Below are 19,920 nucleotides of genomic sequence, written 5' to 3'. Positions count from 1 at the left end.
TTTTTCTAAGCTCAGCAAATCAGGAAGTTAAAATAATACATAATATGCAAAAAGAGATAAAAAATATCTGCCAGACGACGCTCTTGAACTTGTGAAACAGACTTTTCATTTAATTCCAACTTTGTTTTCTAACTTTTATTTATAGGAATTATTATACAAATTTCTTGAGTAGGCAAACTAAAAAATTTTAAAAAATATGGATGAATATTGACAATCGATACACAAATCGTTTAGGGTATCCCACTTATGAATCTGATGGATATTGGCCAAGATACTGCCTTCGCAGTGGGCCATATTGTCCTCCCCATGCATTTTCAAATTTTTGAGGGGGTCCTATAGAAAATTTGACAAAAAATCTAAAAAATATTTTGTTTTCAGATTTTGATGCAGATTGATAGAGAATCGATCTACAAATCGTTTAAGGTATCCCGCTTATGAATCTGATAGATATTGCCAAAGATACAGCTTTCGCAGTGTGCCATATTGTCCCCCCACGCATTTTAAAATTTTTGCAGGTGGTCCTATAGAAAATTTGACGAAAAATCTAAAAAATATGTTGTTTCCAGATTTTGATGCAGATTGATAGAGAATCGATCTACAAATCGTTTAAGGTATCCCGCTTATGAATCTGATAGATATTGCCAAAGATACAGCTTTCGCAGTGTGCCATATTGTTTCCCCATGCATTTTCCAAAATTTTGAAGAGGGTCCTATAGAAATTTTGACAAAAAATCTACAAAATATTTTGTTTTCAGATTTTGATGCAGATTGATAGAGAATCAATCTACAAATCGTTTAAGGTATCCCGCTTATGAATCTGATAGATATTGCAAGAGATACAGCTTTCGCAGTGTGCCATATTGTCGCCCCATGTTTTTGTTTTCTGATTTTGATGCAGATTGATAGAGAATCGATCAACAAATCTTTTAAGGTATCCCACTTATGAATCTGATGAATATTGAAAGATATGGCCTTCGCAGTGAGCCATATTGTCCTCCCCATGCATTTTCAAATGTTTTTGGGAAATCCTGTGAATTTTTGAAAGAAAACTTAAAAAATATTTCATTTTCAGATTTTAATGCGCTTAGTAATTATTATCGAATTTGTTATTAATATCATATAATATTATCAGTCTTATTATTAATATAAGATACCCAAAGATACCCGCCTGACCCGAATTTGAAATTCCCGCGCTGCCTGCAACAGAGTGGCAACCTCAGAGCGTGCCATGTTGGCAATGCCGCCCATCTTCAACCAGACATTCAAGTATACAGAATTTTTCTAAAAGAAAGTTGATTGTTAACCCGAGCTCTCGAACGTGAAGGAACGTCCCGACAGAAGTGGAAGTTAATTCAAGATTTTATTGAATTAATTGTGAAATAATTGAAAATAATTAACAAAAAGTAGTGCCTGAATCAGTCACACACATTGGCTATAAAAAATAGTTAACTAAGCCAGGTTTTCGGAGGCTATTCCTATTGTGTCCAATACGTCAGCAAGTTACTATTGATTCCAGGCCCTAAAAAGTGACTAAATTAAACTAAAAACTATTAAAAACATGGCTAAAAGTTCAATAATGAGAAATATGCAAGAATTTCGAAAGAAATTGAATTTTAAAGAACGAGACTGGAGAGTCATGAAGAACAAAGAAAGCCATCGAAAATGGGGCTCCGCGGGGCAAGTTGCAGCCGCAGCAGAAAAAACTTGATGGAGCGCAGCTGCAGCAACTTTTCTCTATATGTACTTTCGAAGAGACACACAGATATGGATGTGACTCCCCCCCACCTCCATGTGTATGGCCATGCATATCGGGTGTACAAAGAAAACGAGTCTTTGTTCTGCTCACCAATCGATGGAAAATGCAACAACCACATCGGAAATGAAGGGTGTGTATTTTTAGGTCTCCCTTTTTCCCTCTTATATTCTATTTGCTTTCCACGAAGAGTGTTCGTGAGATAAACAATTATCTTATGGCTACATTTCCCTTTTTTTTAGAGATTCTTCCAATCCTGACTGTCATGGAGAGGGAGAATGACTTCCATTAAGATTTCCGGAAGGTAGGCCTTGAATGACCTGAAAATTGGTCACCATTATACTGACCTGGAGCTTATCTTTACAGTTAAGAGGATCAGAAAGTAGGACCGATTTGAGGAGATATGCTGGCAGGACTTGGTATTTATGACTACTATTCTACTTGCTACCAAAGCATCCATCGCTAACGACCCACCAATTCCACCAAAACAACCACCACCACCACATATACTAAGTATATCCCAGGCTGTGTAAAAGCGTATCATGCCACCGACCATATTCTTTCTATATCCTATGTGCATATATATCGATAGAGTGTAAGTGTCTTTCCAGGTCAACCATCTCCAAAAACCAAACCAAACCAAACTACAACATCAACGCATCGTCACTAATCCCTTTCTATATTTTATATGCCATATATATATCCCATATATCTCAATAAACCCAATACTCCAACCGATCCCCATTACTGACCAACTATTTGCCTTGCAGTTTCCAAGTACCAAACGGCGTACGCCTGCGAAGGTAAGAAACTGACCATCGAGTGCGATCCCGGTGATGTGATCAACCTGATCCGAGCCAACTATGGCCGTTTTTCGATCACCATCTGCAATGACCACGGCAATGTGGAGTGGAGCGTCAATTGCATGTTTCCCAAGTCGCTCACAGTACTGAATTCAAGGTAAGATGAAGATTTTCTTCAAAATATTCCATACCCCTCTATATAACATGAAACCCCTCCTCATTTATTAAAGATGTGCCCACAAGCAAAGCTGCAGTGTCCTTGCAGCCACAAGCATGTTTGGGGATCCCTGTCCGGGGACCCACAAGTATCTGGAGGCTCACTATCAGTGCATCAGCGCTGCCCAGACCTCCACCACAACCAACAGGCCCAGTCCACCGCCCTGGGTGCTGAACAACGGCCCACCGATCTTTGGCAATGGCAGTGGCTTGATTCACCCACCTGGCTCGCCAGGAGCTGCCCCGCCGCCACCACGATTGCCCACACTGCCCGGCGTGGTGGGCATCAGTGGCAACGGAGGATTGTTTAATGTGCCTCCACCTCATACAGTCACGCACTCGACGCCCTCGAGCAGCACTGTGCCTGGGAGAATGAAGGGCGTGGCTACATCCACGACTACCACCAAGCATCCGACAGGTAGACACGATGGCCTGCCGCCTCCACCGCAACTGCATCACCATCACACACACCATGGCGAGGAGACTGCCGCTCCCACCAAGCCGAGCAGTAAGCTCCCGTCTGCCGGAAATGCGACGGCACCATCAAACACCCGCATCCTGACGGGCGTCGGCGGCTCCGGCACCGATGACGGCACCTTGTTGACCACCAAGAGCTCCCCGAACCGACCTCCGGTTACGGCTAGCAATGGCTCTCCAGCAACCGGGAACAATAGCGTGGTGCGTACCATCAATAACATAAACATGAATGCCGCCGGAATGTCTGGTGCGGATGACGAGAGCAAGCTCTTCTGTGGCCCCACCCATGCGAGGAATCTGTTCTGGAACATGACGCGAGTGGGCGACGTAAATGTCCAGCCCTGTCCAGGCGGAGCAGCCGGCATAGCCAAGTGGCGATGTGTGCTGATGAAGCGACTCCCAGACTCGGGGTACGACGAGTACGATGATGATCCCAGCTCGACCACTCCCGCTCCCAGTGGCGGCGACTGCCTGCACAACAGCAGCAGCTGCGATCCGCCGGTGAGCATGGCCCACAAGGTGAACCAGCGGTTGCGCAACTTCGAACCCACATGGCACCCCATGACACCCGATTTGACGCAGTGCCGCAGCCTGTGGCTGAACAATCTGGAGTTGCGCGTCAACCAGAGAGACTCTTCGCTCATCTCCATAGCCAACGACATGTCCGAGGTGACGAGCAGCAAGACCCTTTACGGAGGCGACATGCTGGTCACCACAAAGATCATTCAAACGGTTTCTGAGAAGATGCTCCACGACAAAGAGACCTTCCCCGATCAGCGACAGCGCGAAGCCATGATCATGGAGCTACTGCACTGTGTGGTGAAGACGGGTTCCAATTTGCTGGACGAGTCTCAGCTGTCCTCCTGGCTAGACCTGAATCCGGAGGATCAGATGCGAGTGGCCACATCCCTGCTGACAGGTCTAGAGTACAATGCCTTCCTGCTGGCGGACACCATCATCAGGGAGCGGAGCGTGGTGCAAAAAGTCAAGAACATATGTAAGATATATATAGATTCTTTAGGTTATTGGTAATACAAGTATTCTGTTCCCCATTAGTGCTGGCGGTGCGAGTCCTGGAAACAAAGACCATTCCGCAAAGCGTCATATTCCCAGATTCGGATCAGTGGCCTTTGAGTTCCGATCGCATCGAGCTGCCCCGTGCCGCTCTCTTGGACAACAGCGAGGGTGGTCTGGTGCGGATCGTGTTCGCTGCCTTCGATCGCTTGGAATCTATTCTGAAGCCCAGCTATGACCACTTTGATCTCAAGAGCTCTCGCAGCTATGGTAAGTTTATCTTAAGGCTTAAGCATAAGACCTATCCTAATCGGGGTTTCAGTTCGCAATACAGCCATCCTGGCCAACGATAGCAGTGAGTCCAACACGGGGGAGATCCAACAGCGTATAAGGATACTCAACAGCAAGGTGATCTCGGCCAGCTTGGGCAAGGGAAGGCATATCCAGCTATCCCAGCCCATCACCCTAACCCTGAAGCACTTGAAAACTGAGAACGTGACAAATCCCACTTGTGTTTTCTGGAACTACATTGACCAGTAAGTCCAATAAACTCCTTAGTAGTCCTTCCATAAGCTAACCTTATCTCCCTGCAGCGCTTGGTCCGCCAATGGCTGTACCCTCGAGTCCACCAATCGCACGCACAGTGTCTGCAGCTGCAATCATCTGACCAACTTTGCCATACTCATGGACGTGGTGGACGAACACCAGCACTCGCTCTTCACCATGTTCGATGGGAACATGCGCGTCTTCATCTACATCAGCATCGCCATCTGCGTGGTGTTCATCGTCATCGCCCTGCTCACACTGAAGCTGTTCAACGGGGTCTTCGTCAAGGTAAGAGGCTCCTCGAGTCCACTTCCGCACCAGCGGACGGGTAGCAGACGCCAGCAGAACAACATACGCGACCAGACCCACGAGTCCCTGACCCTAACAACTCCCAGCAGCCAGACCAATGTCTCGGCCCCCATTCAGGGCACTACGAATTTCATTCAGCACAATTCCATTCGCAACTCGCACCGCAACAATCTCAACTACAATGTCCAACAGCAGCAGCAACAGCAGCAGCAGCAACAACAAGTAGTTGCTGCGGCTGCTGCAGCCGTTGTGCTGTCCAATCAGCCGCAGCGCAGCCTGCAGATGAACAACCTGAACCTGAATCTGCACCAGCATGGTCAGCAAACGGCGGCTGCTGCAGCGGCCGCTGCCTCGATTGCCGCTGCCCTGCAGCAGCATGCCAGCAACAACCTCAACATTAGCCACAACTACTTGCAACAGCAGCAGCAGCAGCATGGCCCTATGCCGCAGCCACATCCGCATCCACATCCCCATCACAACCACAACCTGAATGTGGAGGGCAATGGCAGGGAGAACACGAACAACATTATCATGCAGGCCAACATGGATGACTTACAATATAAGTGGTGGTGGTGGTGAACAAAACAGAAAACAAACACGAATATAGGCTAGGCTAGGCTCTCTAGATTTATGTATTTACGATCAAGAGACTCATGTGATATAATGCTTAAGTAACTCAAATTGTTAATCGAACTCTGCCCCGGAAGAGTTCGAACATAAGACTCGCAAGCTGACAACCTGGGAAAAGAGATCAAAGCGCCCTTCCCGGTCCCAGCTTGCTCCCGAAGACTCTACTCTCCAGTTATATTTATGTATCTTAGTAATTGTCATTAGCTTAGTTTAGAAATCATTTTATCATTCTGGCATGTCTTACTTAATTAACCCATCTTGTGAAACCTCGTAACCCCCTCAATGTGCATTCATTGTTTAACAAACTTAAACTAGAAGTCGTATACTTGATTTAATATCTTTGAAATTTCTGATTTTCTTTTGTATTTAATTAATTAATAAAATATACAAATGTTGCTAATTTTGTCCTGTAAATATTGCATTTTGTGTTGTGTTGTGTTCATTTCATTTATTATAGTTTTTACCTCCTATTTGTATATATATATATCTTTCCTGTATGTTGTGCTTGTTTCGTGTCTTGTTCATTGTTTTATTTAAACCGTATGCTTATCTCTATCATAAATACTTTTAAATTTTTTGGAATCTTCACCACCACCCCACCAAAATTATTGTAATTGAAAGCCTAACATAAGATTGACTATCAAAATTTTTAAGAGACTTTGAGAGACGACCTACTTTTGATCCTATCTGCTGGATCTGCTTTGGAAATTATTTAATTGAACTATTGACCGACACTCTTCCCTACTCTTCCTTTTGTCTCTCAAAACCAGTCGGCTCGCACCACGATCTATACCAGCATTTATGTCTGCCTTCTGGCCATCGAGCTGCTCTTCCTACTGGGCATTGAACAGACCGAAACAAGCATTTTCTGTGGTTTCATAACCGTTTTCCTCCACTGTGCCATCCTATCCGGCGCCGCCTGGTTCTGCTACGAAGGTAAGATATCCGCATTGCACCCAGCCATTCCAGCTCTAACCCAACCATCCCGTTAGCCTTCCACTCCTATTACACTCTCACCTCGGACGAGCTCCTGGTCGAGGTGGATCAGACCCCCAAGGTCAACTGGTACTACCTGCTGTCCTACGGCCTATCTGTGTCGGTGGTGGCCATCTCGGTGGCCATAGATCCCAGCACCTACACCCAGAACGACTATTGTGTCTTGATGGAGGCGAATATCCTGTTCTATGCCACATTTGTGGCTCCAGTTCTCATATTCTTTGTGGTAAGTGATAATACTTTCATAGAAATTGCATCCCTATATCGTATACCCTCTTCTCAGGCTGCCATTGGCTATACTTTCCTGTCCTGGATCATTATGTGCCGTAAGAGCTGCACTGGCCTCAAGACCAAGGAGCACACTCGCTTAGCTAGTGTTCGGTAAGAAGAGCATTTGATAAAGATATCTAATCCTTACTAACCTTGAAACTCCTTCTGTAGCTTTGACATCCGCTGCTCCTTTGTATTCCTCCTGCTACTGAGCGCTGTTTGGTGCTCTGCCTACTTCTACTTGCGTGGCGCCAAATCAGATGAGGACACCACCACTATCTATGGCTACTGTTTCATCTGCTTCAACACCCTGCTGGGTCTCTACATCTTTGTATTCCACTGCATCCAAAATGAAAAGATTCGCCGGGAGTATCGCAAGTACGTCCGTCAGCATGCTTGGTTACCGAAATGCCTGCGCTGCTCCAAGACCTCTATCTCCTCGGGCATTGTGGCAGGAGGGGGGCCCGCTGCTGGAACACTGTGCAGCGTCAACACCTCCAAGAAACCTAAGCTGCCGATGGGAGTTAGCGAGGAAGCCCACGACGAGCAGCCACCACACCAACAGGCGATGGGTGTGCCTGCTCCGGAGGATGCTATCATGGGAGCCACCTCTGATTGTGAACTAAACGAAGCCCAGCAGAGGAGAACTCTGAAGAGCGGCTTGATGACAGGCACATTGCAGACACCCCAGCAGCCACTGGGTGGCCATGTGGTGCTCGAGAGGGGCAGCACTCTGCGCTCCACTGGCCATGCCTCGCCCACCAGCTCTGCCGGCTCCACTCACCTTATCTTTGCCCACAAGCAGCAGCAACAGCAGCAGGCACTGGGAGAGTCGTATTACCACCAGCCGGACTACTACAGCTGGAAGCAGCCTCCCCAAGGAGGACTGAAGAGTCAGAGAGAGTACTATAACAATGCCGGGGTAGCTGCCTCTTCGCCCCAGCAGGCGCACGAAGTGTTCTACTGGACCCAGAAGCCCAACAGTCAGCACGGCAAGAAGAAACGCGGCGGAGCAGTCCCAGCCTCGCCTAGTGGATCCCTCCACAGCCGCACCGCCGCCGCTTCGCAGGTGCTGTTCTACCCATCTTACAAGAAGACCAAGCAGGGCCAGCCATCCGGCTATCCGCACTACGCGGAGGCACTGGATCCCCCACATAGTGCTGGAGCTGCTTTCTACCAACAACAGCAGCAGATGCGTCGCCAACAGCAGCAGCAGCAACAACAACAACAGCAGCAGCTCTCCTCAGACGAGGAACAGGCTGAGCAGCATGCTCATCTCCTGCACTTGCAGCACCAGCAGCAGCAACAGCATCAGCGACGAGTCGGTGGCCAACAGCAGCTTCCCGCTCCACCGCCACACATGGCGCACTTCCAGCAGGAGTTCATGCAACGCCAGTTTAGAAATAAGACTTCCAACTGTGATCTGGGCATGGGGGGCGATACCTACCACAACCAAGGCAGCGAGGGCGGCGCCGATGTCTGCCCCGTCTACGAGGAGATCCTCAGCAATCGCAACTCGGACGTGCAGCACTATGAAGTGGGTGACTTCGATGTGGACGAGGTGTACAACAATAGCGTCGGCACCGGCGTATTTAACAGTATGCGAGCAGCCATAACCGCTGGTGGCAGTCGCTACGGCGGCGGCAGCCTGAGTGGTGGGAGCGTCTCATCCCGGAGCCAACAGCAGCAGCTGCAAAAACAGCAGAAGCAGCAGCAGCAACAACAACAGCGATCGGCACGCCGCTGCACCGCCGATGACGATGACGACGATGATGAGGAGGAGGATGATGAGGCTACGGCCGCGGAGCAACTGCACGACAGCGTCTGTGATGATGATGATGAGGAGGAGGAGAGCGATCTGGATGACGACGCGCACAAACTGCCACCCCAAAGCGACGAGCGAATGCGCCGTCTGATGGCGATGCAGGATGAGGACTTTAAGCGGCGGTTTCAGTAAGTCCCATTGCAAGATAGTGTACTTAATTTTTTTAAACTTTTACTTTACCCTTCCAGACGTCAGCAACGCAAGAATGGCTCGTCCATTGATTATGGAGCCTTGCCACCGGGAGTAGCGCCAGGAGCTGGATCAGCAGGTCCGCACCCCGACCACAATCGTGCGGTTTTTGGGGTTAGCGGCGGCGTTGGTGAGGGCTCCATGCGTGGCGCGTACCGGCAGCAGCAGCAGCAGCAACAACAACAGCTTAACGCCAAGTCGCCAAGTGCCCGCTTGGCGGTGAATGAGCTATTCGGTCATGGTAATGCCGGGCCACCGCTGCCGCCGGCAAATCAAACGCCCGCGCAAAAGCGTCAGCAGCTACAGAAACTGTCACCACAGTCCACCACATCATCGTCGTCGCATACATCGCACAGCAACCTGCATCCACATCCCCATCCACTCACCCATCAGCATCAGCATCCGCATCCCCCCCAGCAACGCCATCTGTCGGCCATGCTGGACGAGAATAATACGGTGCGCTGCTATCTGGAGCCGCTGGCAAAGTGAGGCAGCCACAACCAGATAGAGACGGGTCACCGGTTACCGGATAATTAAATAAACCCCGGAACAGTCTTAGGCAAAAATTGTAGCTTAGGGTCTATAGCTATACCTAGAATTAGTCGTTAGTCGAAATATGGAGCATTGTGTGAAACAACGTGCTGTCATGCTATACGTGCAGTGATTCGAGAATCCCAAAACTTTATGAATGTATATGTAATAATTGAACCTAGACCATAGGCCCAGAGACAGACAGACAGACAGAGGATGAAGAGCAGTGCAAGCTTAACCAAAACACGAGAAAAAGGATATATTAAGAGAGAGAGGTCCTTCGACTTGCATGCATTTTATACCGACTTTGAAATCGATATTAATATAAATGTATGTACCATATATGTATAATGTATTGTAATACATGTCACCACATGCCATTTTTAAATACTTAAATAATAATTTAAACAAAAAGGAACAAAATCAAGAATATATATATATATATATATATGAGTGTATATGTATAAGATCTGAACTGTATGTACATGATGGTATATAGAATGCAGGCGAATTATGTTTTATGTATTTTGTAAGGTATCAATTGTTTTTGATTTTCGCTGATTATGCTCGTAAGATATATATATATATATAGACACAGGCTTAAGATTTGTTTCGTGTTTCATAAACCAAAAAAAAAAAAATTATAAGAAAAGAAAGGAAACCCCCATGTTTAATTTTTTTGCTATCCAACTGCCGATGTACACTTTTAAACCAAAATATTCCTTCCAATATAGAAACATGATTCCGAAGGAATTGTAATGCCATTATGTTAACGCATTTCTTTTAATTTTCTAAAACGAGACCAGAACGAAGCATTTGAAGTGTACATTTTCATCAATATATATATAGATGCTTTAAGCACACGAATTAGGGGCATTTATTTTATAGTTTTTGTTTCAAGAAGAAAGCGAATGCTTAGAATGCTTTATTATTTATATGATGTAACGAGAAATTAAATAAATCGAATGCTATGTAAATGTCTTGGAAATTGCATTGCAGGCAGGCACCAAACCAAAACTGAACACCGGATAGATCAGCATACAGAAATACCTATTATAGCAAAGAAAGATTTCAACAAAACCTCACTTGTTAACTAGGAACTAACTGTAAACTCTTTGAAAAACTAGCCAGCTAACATCACCAACTAATCTGTAATACCCAGAGACACCTACATACCTACTATCTCCTCTGAATGGCATTCCTTCTAGAATTTCACGCATGTGTACAAAAAACCAAATAAAATAAAGTGCAAAACCGAATGATTACCAATACTATATATGGATGTATGTGTCGTACGTAATAGCCAATGAAGCTCCATTGTCCAGTTCACCATTTTGACCCCCGACCTTCGCCCGCAGATCCTGCAAGTTCAACTTGCCCGCCTATCAACAATGACTCTATAAAGCACACAAAGGATAAAGTTAGTTAGTAAGCACCCGCAGCATAAAACACAAATTTAGCATAAATCGAATGTGGAAAGTACATATGTTTGCGGACCAGAGATCTGCGAACTAGCCGGTATTGAATGTATAGTGTTGCGAATCCTAGTACTTTACGTATATTAAACCAGATATATCAGATACGAGTATATATGTGAATGTATATTGAAGCTGTACGCAGGCCACTGAAAAGCCATTTTCGTCTCAACGTCCTTTTCAACTCTCCTGAAAGGATATCAAAATCTGAAATATGAAAAACAAAACCGAACTACAAACCAGATTCAAGTTTATTGAAAAGCCCGATGAAAATGTTAATGTACACAATTTTTTCTAATTAAGACAAAAATAAAAAACTGATTGCAATTTAATGTAAATGGAAATGTACTTGTTTTATTAGGAACGGGGTTTTTTGGATTTCGAGAGAGTTTGGTTCAAATATTTGAAAGTGATAAGGACAATATGGCAACCTGCAAAGGTCATATCTTTAAAATGCGGAAAGTCCATGGGGGGAGCATTATGGCGGCCTCTGAAGGCTATATCTTTGAAAATATCCAAATCCATTCTTGAACAGAATATCTTAAAAAATTTGTAGATCGAATAATTATATAAATATTTTTCTGAAACCTTTTAGGGGACTCCCCCGAAAAAAAATTGGAGATGGCAGAAAGAGTATAAAATGTTGGCCCCTATTAAAGCCTATATCTTGTCAACAGGAAATTGGTTTATAAGTGGTTTACATTTAACTATTTTAAAATCAAATTTCTTCCAATATTTTATAAACTATTTATTTTAAATTTTGTTTCAAATGTATCTGGTGGATATTTTCTTGGTATTTACTGCCCAACACAATACGGTCACTCACATGTATTAGTAATCTATTTTTTGGAAAAACAAATGTTTACATCGCATAGTTAGCCACAATGACTGATTTCCAATGGCCCTGGGAGTACTCTTTCCCACCTTTCTTCACGTAAGATCTTAGAACTCCTTATATTGTTGGCCAACTAATCCTGGCAAGCAGTTTACAGCCCCATGAAGAAACCAGGCAACAACAACTAAAGGTCTGGACGGATCTGTTTTTGAAATACCTCAAGCATACGAATAAGTTTGCCGTTAGCATCAATGACCAGAACTCTCCGTTGTTCCACAACGAATCTCTCAAGCGCAGACTTTCCTCAGAGCTCATCCTGGCGATCCTGGGCGAGCTGGAAAGGAGTGGTCACGCCAGTCCCCTGGACAAGCGCCGCCAAGAGTGGCAGGTGTACTGGCATACTCTGGAGGAGTACGGAAACCTGGTGTACGATTGGATACAGGAAACTGGCCAAACGAACAGCATCTGCACGCTCTACGAGATTGCGGCCGGGGAGAACACCACCCACCTCGACTTCCACGGTGTGGATGAAGCGGTGCTGCTGAATGCCCTGAGACTACTGGAGGAGAAGGGAAAGTGTGAGCTGATCGAAATGGACGGCAGTCATGGTGTCAAGTTCTTTTAATTCTTTTGTTCCCATTGCTAAGTTTGCCGTTAGTGTGATTTTCAAGATAATACCAATTTTTTTTTCAGTGCATTAAAAGATAAATAGTAAGCCATAAATATATTATAACTATTACATGTACAACTATTAAAGCCACAATATTACAATTTTAATTGTATTTTAAAGAATATTTTATTATTTGCATTTTTAAATAAATGAATGTTTTGCAGCACTACTCTTATCAGTTATTTTTTGTCCTTTTTCAACCCTATTTCTTAATGTTGTGAAACGTTCCGCGGCATTCATGTTAAGGTTTTGTTTTTGTGGAACATTTTATCAAAATATTACAACAAAATGGTGAGTATATAACAATAAACAGGATTGGATTCAGTTAATCTAACCATTGCTTTAACCAGAGCGTAGAGGATGTGATTCGGGAGATCGACAACCTCAACTTGGAGACTGTGCTGCAACATGCCGCCCTAGCGAGCCTCACCTGCACGGGTCGCACTCTGGGCTCCGACAAGACTCCTTATTTGGTTGCTGAGAATGATGAGAATGTCCCGGTGCTTCCAAATAAATCTCCAGCGAAAACTGAATATCTTTCTCCCGCTAAGATTGACATAGAACCCAGTTTAAGCTGTTTTCCGGGCGCGGATGCCATCAATGCCAGCATCGTGAAGCGGGAGCTGGCGGAGCAGTGTAAAAAGAGCGTCCGAATGCAGCTGAATCAACTCCAGGAGAAGCAACAGTCCTTCCGTTCGAAGCTGGACAAGCAGCAGAGAGAGCAGGAGAATCTCGAAATCGTCAATCACAAGGCGCTCCGAAAGGAGCAAGAAATTCTTATATGCCAAAAGGCCGATCAGCTGGCCAATGCCCATTTGGATGCCCAGCAGCGGGAGCAGCAGGCACTGCGCCGTCAAACGGATCAGAAGCTGCAGCAGCTGGCATTAGAGGGCGTGGCCCGCTGTCAGAGGCGATTCAGTAAGAAGTTCGAGGGCATCACAAAGCTGCTACTCTCCCTGGACAAGGATACGGTTCAAGTGTGCGCTCACCACAACCGACAGCTTAAGGATTTGGCCCAACAGTTCGAGCAGCTTGTGAGCAACGTGAAAGCCGGAAATTGCGAGCAGACGCAGTATTTACGGACCATCATAAAGGCAGAACAATGCTGCAGGAACTTGGATACCCTGGAAGTGGACATGATAAAGCAACTGGCCGAGTTCTCGGAGCTAATACAGCAGCAGATAAAGGTGGAGGAGGCCAAGAGGCACGAAGAGGAGCAAAGGAAGAAGCTCGAGGAGAAACAGCGCCTCCAGAAGGAAAAGGAAGAGGCCGAGGCGCGTCAGACTCAACAGCAGCAGCAACAGCAGGCCGAGGAGGCAGCCAAAGCTGCGGCGGCCCAAGCAGCAGCCGCCAAGACAGAAGTCCAGCCAACTGCAGCAAAGCCGGCAGTTGGTACACCCTCGGCAGACATCTCCACTTCCTATGTCCACCCAGAACGACTGAAGTTCTACAACGAAATCCTCGCCCTCTACCAGACAAAAGTGGATGCAGTGAAGCCACTGCAAACGGAGGAGTCGCTTAAGCAATACCGCACCGGCTGCCAGCGAGCCATAAATCTGCCCCTGAACGCCATCTCGGCGGTGAGTCCCCAGCACTTGAGCAACAACTTTGACAAGCTCTATACCTTCTTCGCCGGACAGCCGGTCAAGCTGTTGAATGGGGCTTCCATGACCATTAACGATCATCCTCTGGCGCGCGACTACTGCCTGCTCCTAATGGCGAAGAAGTTTGTCAGCCAAACGGAGACGGCGATCTCCAGCAATCCGCAGGCCGCCTTTCCTTTCGCCTCCGTCATTGTTACGTTTTGGAAGCTGCTGCCCGACTTTGGAAAGGTTTTCCTGGCCTACCTTTACAAGGAATCGCCCTTTCTGGTGCCCTACGTGATTCCTCAGCAGCAGGGACAGTCGCCTGAGCAATACCTAAAGATGATTGGCTACCGCCTGACCGAAAACGAGCTGGAAAAGCCGGATATGTACCTGAAACGCCAGACCGGAATAGCTCGCCTCTATGCGGCTGTGATGATAACACCAGGACGGAAGGCTGATGGACCGGAGCACTGCTTTGGTCTCGAGGAGGGCTGGCGTTGGCTGGCGCATATGGTGCATGTTAAACCGCTGCCCGATGTCAGTGCCACCCTCATAATGGAAATTCTGCAAACCCTCGGATTCGAACTGTTGCGCACCTACGGCAAGCAGTTCGTGAAGCTTCTGTGCTTCATCCAGAACACCTACATGCCCCAGCTGGCGGCACACGACGAAGGCGGTCCGAAGACCCGTCTGGAAATGATATTGGGCAAGTTCCTGCGAGAAGGTCAGATACCCCAAGCCGTTGGAGTACTTCCTCCTGGCTTCTGGTAGTTTTTTAAGAAAATTATTTATGAAATTTAAGAATTAAAGTGACTGTCATGTTTGATTTAAGAAGCAACCGAATCTTTTCCAGAAATGCAACGTTTGAAAGCCACAACTTTATTGATCGAAGGGTAGCTGAAGGCAGAAATCATTTTATGAACTCGTTTCGAATCGATCTACCCAGGTGCCCTCCTAATCATCGTCCTCGTCGTCCAGATCCAAGTCATCCAGTTCGTCGGCCAAGTCGACAAATAGGTCCTTGTTAATGGGGGCAGCATCGTTGGCAGGTGCAGATGACGAGGGGCCATCGTCCTCGGTGGCCGCAGCTTCCTCTGCCGCGGCAGTTTTGGCTGCTTCCGTGGCCTGGTCGAGTAACCGGGTGCTGGAGGCGATGGTTCCAGATCCATCCACCTCTTGAGCGGCCAGCGACAGGGCAGCCAGATCGAGCTCCTTAAATTCAATAGCATTGTCGTCGTCATCATCCTCACGGTTGTAGATATCGAAGGCGGCGTCACCCTCCTCCATGGGTCCGTCGTCGACCAGGTCGGGGTTGAAGCTGAACATCTCACGACCCGAGATGCCGAACTGTTTGCCCTTGCTGAAGTCGCTCTTCTTGCGTTCCTCCTCGGCGGCCAACTTGGCCTTCTTCTCCGATAGCTTCCGCTTCTTCCAGGCCAAGAACGACTCGAGAGTAACGCGCGTCTGGTTGGGACCGAGAGCCGCGCGTTCCTTTTCGATGAGATCGACCAGGGAAATTTCCGAGGGCTTGTCCTCCTTCTTTTTGTCGCGCTTCAGAACATAACCAGCCGGCAGGGCGTGCCGGTAGATGCACTTCTCGCCATTGGGGCACTCCCAGAACCAGCCGTACTTGGACTTTTCAACGGCCTCCAGGAAGTACTTGCAAATCTAAAGCACAAATCCAAGTTAAGTGGAAAGGGTATTCCTAGGGAACTGAAGAGAAAACTTACAATATCAGTGGTAGGGCGTCGCTTTTCGCCGGAGTGCTTCTTGTCCACCACTTCCTTGAGCTTGGCATCGTCCCAGTTGGTCATCGTGTCATCCTCGCCGTCACGCATATCCACGTAGATGGACCGCTTCTCGACCTTGTTCTCTTGGGAGAGGTCGTGGGAGAACTTACACTTGTCACCCTTGGTACAGATGCCCTGCTTGAAGAAGGCGCAGACCACTGACTTGGGATCGGTGCCCTTCTCCACCTTCTGCGTCTGGACCGGCTTGAAGATCATGGCCATCTCGCGCTGATCAGCCAGCTTCTTGTCTTTCTCCTCCTTCCGCTTATCGCCATCCTGCCTGGGATGATGACCGCCGGCCTGTACCTGCTTCTGGACCTGCTGGATGAACTTCTGCTGCTTGTTGCCCTTCTTGTTCTTTAGTCCGAAGGTCTTGTCCTGCAGGCGAAATCGGCGAAAATACACATACATAATGAAAAGGGTTCCACATCACAAAGTAGCACGGCACTTTTTGTTACCCCCTTACCTCAATAACCTTCTCCTTCTTCTTTTGCTCCGTCTTCTTGCTGGGAGCCGGCGCCTTTTTCGGTGGCATCTTCGGTCGAGATACGGGAATTTATAATGCTAAATCGAATTATAAACTGTTTTTGCACAACCAGGTTAAAAAACAAAACGTGTTGCTATTCTATTATAAATCTCATATGTGTGACCAGCTAGCAAAAAGAAAGTTCATTTTTTTATGGTATTTTTTAAATGTAAAGCTTGGTATATTTTTTATTCCTTGCTATTTTTTAATTTTATTATAATGTCCTTTTGCTAAAAATAACGGAAAATAAAATTTTTATCTCTATTTTATTGCTGAGAACTCATTTTATTCTATTAATTTACAAGTATCTCTGCACTTTAGCTAACAGAGTCTGTTAAAGCGAAACTGTAAAGTTTGAATCCTAACAGAGGCGGTAAATTTAAATCTAGGTATTAGGATAATGTGTTTTGTAAGAGTTGGATTTTAACTCTCCTGAAGACACAGTTCAACCCCAATTCTTTGAGTCTTCATTAAGCCCTAATGTTTAGTATATTATTTCATTAAAATAGTTAATTACTAAATTTCTATAGTTCTTCAAAGTTTATTTCTATATTCTTTCTATAGTTCATTTCAAAGTACTTTTTATTTCTTACTGATATAGACAATTTTTTATTTACATATTCAGAGGCATTTTGTGCCTTTCCCAACCTCTTTTTTATTATTATTTGTTTGTGGCCACTTCAGCGCACATGTTCAAGTTGTACGCATCATAATAAACATACATAGTTCAATTATCCGCCCTGGTTCCCTCCAATGCAGAAATCGCTTTCAAAGGCCTTTTAACTCACACACACAGTTACACAGGAAAAAAATAAGTAGTTTTTACACTGATATATAAATTAGAGATTAATTTAAGATAGTAAGCCCATTCAAAAGTTGTGTGGTGTTTTATTTTTATAAAATTTTTTTCTAAGCAAATATGTTTTGATGAATTTTTCACAGTGTACTGTGAGAGGGTATACACAAACACGAGCACTGCCATGTCTCTTCGTGGGTGGCCCTTAATTCGTCGTCAGTCTGCTTGGGTGGCCTCTATTAGCCGTCCCGCTCGCTCGGGCACATGCGGGCCCCGCGCCCGAGTGAGAGCAGAGTGCCCCCATTGATCATTCCCCTCGTTTGATAGTGCGTGACGTTCTCCAGTACTCCAGTACCGCCACTCGGATGCGGATGGTGGGGCGCCCATTTTGATCCTTCGTCTGCTCTTCATTCGCGCTCATTTATTCGAGCATAAAATTAGCAATTATTTGTTTCTTGCCTCTCCAACTGGAGAGTGTACCAGCTCCTGGGCGACCGATCTGTGTGGTCGGTCCATTATTATTTTTTTTTTTTGCTTTGGGCTTTAATCCGATATTTGGAGCTTTCTAGGAATCGCCATTCTGGTCTAGTAAACTTGGGTTTTATGATTATAGTTCTGTGGAAAACCAAACAAAAATATTTGTAGAGGATCAGGCAGTAAAAACTAAAGCTCAAGGCCAATATTTATAGTCGTTTTATTAAGCAATAATATTTGCTTCCTCTTGCCGTTTTTAAGATCTCCAATTAATGGAGAAATTATCCTGCACTTGTCTTTCCCAGTTTTTTCCCAGCGGCAGCAATAAAATTATGACAAGCAACAGCAGCAACATCAAACTACAATTATTTTGATGTTGACAGCAAGATAGATAGCAATAATTTGCATCAAGAACAAGCCTGAAGTTGTTATTGTATCTTACAGATACTTACTTCCAGATAAAAGGAAAACAAGCTGCAAGTTGCAGGCGTAACAAAAGGGGAACACCAGCAGCAGCAGCAACATCGCCAGCAACATCACCAGCAACATCAGCAAGATGTTACTTTTGACAATATAAAATAGCAGCATGGTTATAGTATCATGGATATCCCCCCCTTCCAGACTTCATGGTGGTCTTCAGCATGTCTCCATCTCGGGGGCTTAGTTGCTGCTGCTGTCAATCTTTGGTAAAAGGGAAATGTTGCTACTGTTGCAGTTTGCAAGTTGCTGCCACAGACAGACACACTCTTATAATTGCATATAGCGCCAGTTGAAGTTCCGGTCGGTTGAGTTTTTGCCTTGGTTTTTTATTGTTGTTGTTGCACGCGCTTTCTTTCTTTTTTTTTGTAGCTTTTATTTTTTTTTGCGGCGGCGCCGCCGACAGACGATGCTCGTGTATACGAGTATGTGTGATTGGTGAATGCCATGTTGCCACCCAAGTTGCCAACTGGCAACTGGCTGGCTGGTCCAAGACTTAATAGCCGCTTTCATTGGCCAAAAGCCCCCGATAAGAAGAGGAGGCCACACACGAAGCGGTCTGCTGGGCGTCTTGTCGTCGCGACTCCTCCGACGACTCCTTTGGCAGCTCTGGCAACCAATGCGAATGCGTTCGCCTTGATGTTTATCGGCAATATGTTGTTGCAACATGTTTTTTTTTTTTGGCCAAAAGTCCCCTCCAAAACGGTAGCCCCCTCTTAATTACAATAACAACAACAAAAACCAAACACAAACAGCTGCCTGTCTTGACCATTAAGATAAATCGGAAACGGAAATCACTAATGAAAAATTTCCATATTTATGGTGGCAATAAAGAGTCTACTATACATCTATATAGCAACACAAATCTCGAGCCGACAACAGGGGCAGCTAAACAACTAAATTTCGTTGTCGACTGATTGGGGATGTGGTTGTGTGTGGCCTTTTGGCCGTCCCGTCCGGGCCTGGCTGGCCACCAACGAAGTCCACTTGGGCGGTCCAGTCCGAAGCTTGCGTGATTTGTTCTCTTTTTGTTTGGGTTTAGTTTTTTTTAATTATTTTTTCTTTAACGTTATGTCTTTATTTGTGAGTATGTGTTGCAATTAATTCCAATGAAATTTAATTAGAATTAAAGTGTTTTTTTTTTGCTGCTCATAAGGCAGGCGCAATATATGAGTCAATAAAATATCTCTCAAGTATATTAGGCCATTTAAATGCAAGAGTGGAATAACTATTGTGGTTTTTAGTTTTTTATATTTACTGAAATATGTATTTAAATAAAACAAAAAAGGATCCACAAAAGCCATAAAAATATGGTCCAAAACCCATTGAATGGCCTCCTATAATTGGCTCTACAATTGGTGTTCGTGCCCAAAAATTAACTGCCCGATGCCCCCTTAAAAATAGAAACCAAAATCCAAATTATATGGCCCATAGAAAATTAGCTTTATTTTCCAAGTATTTTCTTTCGTTTTTTTTTTGTTTTCGGTCGGTCGATCGGTTGGATGTATTTTGTTTTTCAAATGGGGGCCCACCAACGATGGGGGACCGCCATCAGCGATGCCATAATAAATGATTGATCGAATGTGAGCGTGTGAGTACGCATATGCATGCCCTATATGTACCAGATATATCCATAAATATATATACAACAATATGGAGAGGATCATCGTTGGCGGTATATTTGATTGATGCGCTTTTCGTGAAGCCCAACGCTTCAGATACGCACTTGGCG

General features: G+C 45.5%; 4 protein-coding genes across 4 annotated transcripts; 3 read left to right on the top strand and 1 right to left on the bottom strand.

Moving 5' to 3' along the window:
* The first annotated feature begins 1,281 nt into the window (after nt 1-1,281).
* Cirl (Calcium-independent receptor for alpha-latrotoxin) lies at nt 1,282-10,835 on the top strand. The gene is made up of 13 exons (XM_017250668.3): nt 1,282-1,886; nt 1,996-2,057; nt 2,120-2,266; nt 2,524-2,713; nt 2,787-4,246; nt 4,306-4,533; nt 4,586-4,799; nt 4,857-5,097; nt 6,519-6,684; nt 6,741-6,970; nt 7,028-7,125; nt 7,186-8,967; nt 9,028-10,835. The coding sequence occupies exons 3-13, from the start codon at nt 2,179-2,181 to the stop codon at nt 9,515-9,517; spliced, it is 5,187 nt and encodes a 1,728-aa protein (XP_017106157.2). The 5' UTR covers nt 1,282-1,886; nt 1,996-2,057; nt 2,120-2,178; the 3' UTR covers nt 9,518-10,835.
* A 981-nt stretch (nt 10,836-11,816) lies between these two features.
* On the top strand, nt 11,817-12,646 carry Vps25 (vacuolar protein sorting 25). Its single transcript, XM_017250818.3, has 2 exons — nt 11,817-11,968; nt 12,020-12,646. The coding sequence occupies exons 1-2, from the start codon at nt 11,919-11,921 to the stop codon at nt 12,492-12,494; spliced, it is 525 nt and encodes a 174-aa protein (XP_017106307.2). The 5' UTR covers nt 11,817-11,918; the 3' UTR covers nt 12,495-12,646.
* A 94-nt stretch (nt 12,647-12,740) lies between these two features.
* On the top strand, nt 12,741-14,963 carry Gle1 (nucleoporin GLE1). The gene is made up of 2 exons (XM_017250816.3): nt 12,741-12,830; nt 12,890-14,963. Exons 1-2 carry the CDS (start codon nt 12,828-12,830, stop codon nt 14,894-14,896), a joined length of 2,010 nt encoding a protein of 669 aa, XP_017106305.2. The 5' UTR covers nt 12,741-12,827; the 3' UTR covers nt 14,897-14,963.
* A 5-nt stretch (nt 14,964-14,968) lies between these two features.
* On the bottom strand, nt 14,969-16,564 carry LOC108131767 (zinc finger CCCH domain-containing protein 15 homolog). The gene is made up of 3 exons (XM_017250817.3): nt 16,382-16,564; nt 15,856-16,293; nt 14,969-15,793 (listed from the first exon to the last, which is right to left on the bottom strand). The coding sequence occupies exons 1-3, from the start codon at nt 16,448-16,450 to the stop codon at nt 15,080-15,082; spliced, it is 1,221 nt and encodes a 406-aa protein (XP_017106306.1). The 5' UTR covers nt 16,451-16,564; the 3' UTR covers nt 14,969-15,079.
* Nucleotides 16,565-19,920: the final 3,356 nt, after the last annotated feature.

Source organism: Drosophila bipectinata, chromosome 2R (genome assembly GCF_030179905.1).
Source record: "Drosophila bipectinata strain 14024-0381.07 chromosome 2R, DbipHiC1v2, whole genome shotgun sequence".
Taxonomy (NCBI): domain Eukaryota; kingdom Metazoa; phylum Arthropoda; class Insecta; order Diptera; family Drosophilidae; genus Drosophila; species Drosophila bipectinata.
This window is presented reverse-complemented; position numbering and strand designations above follow the sequence as displayed.